Source organism: Vulpes lagopus, chromosome 2, assembly GCF_018345385.1.
Source record: "Vulpes lagopus strain Blue_001 chromosome 2, ASM1834538v1, whole genome shotgun sequence".
Classification (NCBI taxonomy): domain Eukaryota; kingdom Metazoa; phylum Chordata; class Mammalia; order Carnivora; family Canidae; genus Vulpes; species Vulpes lagopus.
In genome coordinates, this window is record NC_054825.1 from 169,126,805 (window position 1) to 169,130,169 (window position 3,365).

At 53.2% G+C, this 3,365-nt stretch overlaps 1 protein-coding gene across 1 annotated transcript; it reads right to left on the bottom strand.

The window, feature by feature from the left end:
* Positions 1–358: 358 nt before the first annotated feature.
* ERICH4 (glutamate rich 4) lies at positions 359–2,688 on the bottom strand. Its single transcript, XM_041746089.1, has 2 exons — positions 2,455–2,688; positions 359–1,071 (listed from the first exon to the last, which is right to left on the bottom strand). Exons 1-2 carry the CDS (start codon positions 2,626–2,628, stop codon positions 829–831), a joined length of 417 nt encoding a protein of 138 aa, XP_041602023.1. The 5' UTR covers positions 2,629–2,688; the 3' UTR covers positions 359–828.
* Between the last annotated feature and the right edge of the window lie 677 nt (positions 2,689–3,365).

The window sequence follows — 3,365 nt, forward strand, 5'->3', positions numbered from 1 at the left end:
TATTCAGCCACAAAAGGGAAGGAGATGTTGCCTCTCTCACTGCAACACGAATGAAGCTTGAGGACATCAAGCTAAGTGAAATAAGCTGGACTCAAAAAAATACTGTGTGATCCCACTGCTATGAGGTTCCTAGAGTGGACAAGAAAGTAGGATGTTGGTTGCCAAGGGCTGGGGAGTTAATGGGTCCAGTCTCAGGGTTATAAGACAAAGAGTTCTGCAGATGGACAGTGGTGATGGTTGTACAACAAGGTGGATGGATTTACTATCACTGAGCTGTACACTTAAAATGGCTAAAATGGTAAATTTTATTATATACATGTTGCCACATTAAAAAAAATTGTTCAATACTCAGGTGAAATTCGTTTTAGTAATATTTTTATTTATCTCATTATGTGGAAAATATCATTTCAACAAATTCTTTGGATTATTGAAATGTTTTACATTCTTTTCATCATACTAAGCCCTTGCACGCCTCAGTTCAGACTAGCCTCATTTCAAGGGCTCAGTGGCCACCGTATTGGATCACCGGCAAGCATCTCCCATCCTATTTGCAAAGACCCACGTGTCCCCGGCAACACGCCGGCAGTTCACCTGCAAATACACCTGTGGGAGGTTTCTCTGCAAACCTCCCACATCAGCTGCAAACACCCACAGCTCACAGGCCAGCCCCTCGGTCTAGATGCAGAATCTCCAGAGAAGGCATTTGCTCAAGAACGGGCGTGTTGATTCCCAATCCAGGTAGGGAGGTTGATTTGACCTGCAAATGCCCCCTCCTTTGCATATATTTGCATCTCATTCTTGCGGCTCTCAGAAGCACGGGGCAGGGCCTCAGATCGTCATCTCGAAGTCTGGGAGCTGGTAGCGCAGAGCTGAGCAGGAGGCCCCCAGGTGTCCCTCCTTCTGCTTCCCTTCAGGCTCTTCCTCTTCCTCCTCCTCGTCCTCCTCCTCCTCGATGAGGCTCTCCTCGTCCTCTTCCAGGAAGGTGACCAGTTCCTCTCGCAGCGCCCCCATCTCCAGCCCCAGACTGCAAAGCTGACCCAGCAGCTGGATGTCCACCTGGCGAAGGTGTCCCTGCCAATGGGAAGGGGGAGTCATGGGCATCCGACCCCAGAGGGCGGGTGGGGGGTGGGTGTGGGGTCAGCGTGCCCCCCCCAGCCCCCAAACCTGCTCAGAGTCCTGGCAAAGATTCTCTGCTTGACCGAACTTTAGCCCAACTCCTAAACCTTCTCCTGGGTCCATCTGTGCACTTCCTTGTAAAATCCGGTTTTAATCTCCCATCCTCCACATCTGATCACTCCCAGTACCTGATCTGGTTCCTCATCCCCCATCCCCCACCCAGGTCGCATCTCCAATCTCCCTGACCTGCCTCCAGCAGGTTATGCCAGAGGATGCAGAGGATGCCCGCTTCCCCCCCAGGCTTTGGATTGAGATTTCCCACCTGACCCCCACTTTCTCCTTCCCTAGAAATTCCCATTTGCCCCTGCTGTGCTCAGAGCCAAATCCTTCTCTCTGTGCCCCACCCCCACCCCTCCACCGTCTTTATTGGGGGCCACAGGCCAGCCTCTCTTTAACAATCAGGGCCTGGGGATCCCTGGGTGGCGCAGCAGTTTAGCGCCTGCCTTTGGCCCAAGGCGCGGTCCTGGAGACCCGGGATCAAATCCCACGTCAGGCTCCCGGTGCATGAAGCCTGCTTCTCCCTCTGCCTGTGTCTCTGCCCCTCTCTCTCTCTCTCTCTCTCTCTCTCTCTGTGCGACTATCATAAATAAATAAAAATTAAAAAAATCTAAAAAAAAAAAACACAATCAGGGCCTGTTGGGGCACCTGGGTGACTCAGGGGTTAAGTATCTGCCTGTGACTCAGGTCATGACCCCGGGGTCCTGGGATGAGTCCCACATTGGGCTCCCTTCAGGGACCTGCTTGTTTCTCTGCCTCTCTCTGTGTCTCTCATGAACAAATAGATAAAATTTAAATAAATAAGTAGATAGATGATAGATAGATAGATACCAGGGCCTGCAGCACATGGGGAGGTCCTCACTGTGCCCTGGACCCTGCCGGCCGGCCGGTTTCTCCCAGGCGCTCTGGGCCTCGGCCTCTGTCTCTCCATTTCATCCTGTGTCTCTGTGCCTCCCCTATTGTCTCTCTCTCTCTCTCTCTCTCTGTCTCTGCCCACCGTTGTTTGTCTCTGTCTCTGTCTCAGATTCAATGAGTCTCAGTGTCTGCCTTCTATGTCTCTCCCTTTCTGGGTCTCGCTGTCCCTGTCTCTCTCTACTCTTGTCTCTCTCTCTTTGGATCTCTGTCTCTGTTTCTCTCTGCTTGTTTCTCCATTCTTGTCTCTCAATCTCTGTCCTTCCATCTCTGGCCCCCTACAACTTCATTATTGCCCTTCAATCACCAAGTCTCGCTCCTTGCCCCCATCTGTGCCCCATCTCTTGCATCTCCAAACCCTTCACTCACCAGCTCCTCCCAGAGCCACAGCAGACCCTCCCTGGCACCTGCAGTGTCTGCCGCTGGAGATGTGAGGGTCTGGCCAGCTCTCCCCACTGCGGGGGGCTCCCTCAGGGCCTGGGGAGGTGGGCCCAGCCCAGGGGGCACCAGTCCTGCCTGATTCAGTTGCCTCCACAGCTCCATAGTCTCTGTGCAGTGGCAGCCAGGAGCACCAAGTGGCAAGGTCCAGACTGACCCGATCTCCTAAGGAGCCAGCAAGGGAACGGGGGAGCAAAGGGCATGAAGGGGTGCCTGGGTCAGCATTTCAAAGTCCAAGTTCTGGTGTGCACTCATGGCCTCGTGAGGATTTTCTTCCTTCTAAAGTCTAACCTCAACTCTGCCCATAAGTGTCCAGCCACAGCAACTCCCACCCCTCCTGACCCCAACTCAAACCTAACCCCTCGTGGGTGCTGGGTGTCTGTGGAAGCCTGGCCTCCTTTATCCCCCTCTTCTGGGCCCCTCCCACCACTCCTCCTCACTCTTTGGCTTGCCCCAGTTTGGACCTTGTCTTCTCCACTTGGGCCACCCTAGAGCATCCCGATTAGTGGGCCGGAGGAACCCCAATCCCTCAGCTGTGGCACCTCAGTGTCCAGGCTGATGAAGTTTTGGAATATAATTGAGGTTTGGTGGGGTGAGGTCCGGAGCCAATGACCAACAAAGAATTCTTGAGACATCTTTGGTGCAAAATGGTAGTTTTATTAAAGCCCAGGGACAGGACCTGTGGGCAGGAAGAGCTGCTGCCCCGGGCCTGGGAGGGGTGACTGATTATATATCCGGGAGCCGGGAGGGATTTGAGGATAGTGCACTCTCTAAGGAATTTCGGTTAACAAGGTTTCCAGGACCTTGAGGGGGTAGCTGTTGTTGGGAAAAGGGCACTTATT

Bases quoted from the DNA above. Each gene is read 5' to 3' on its own strand.
- ERICH4 (XM_041746089.1), bottom strand. From the start codon at position 2,628: ATGGAGCTGTGGAGGCAACTGAATCAGGCAGGACTGGTGCCCCCTGGG. The intron at 1,072-2,454 runs GTGAGTGAAGGG...TCCCATTGGCAG, and splicing joins TGTGGCTCTGGGAGGAGCTG to GGACACCTTCGCCAGGTGGA.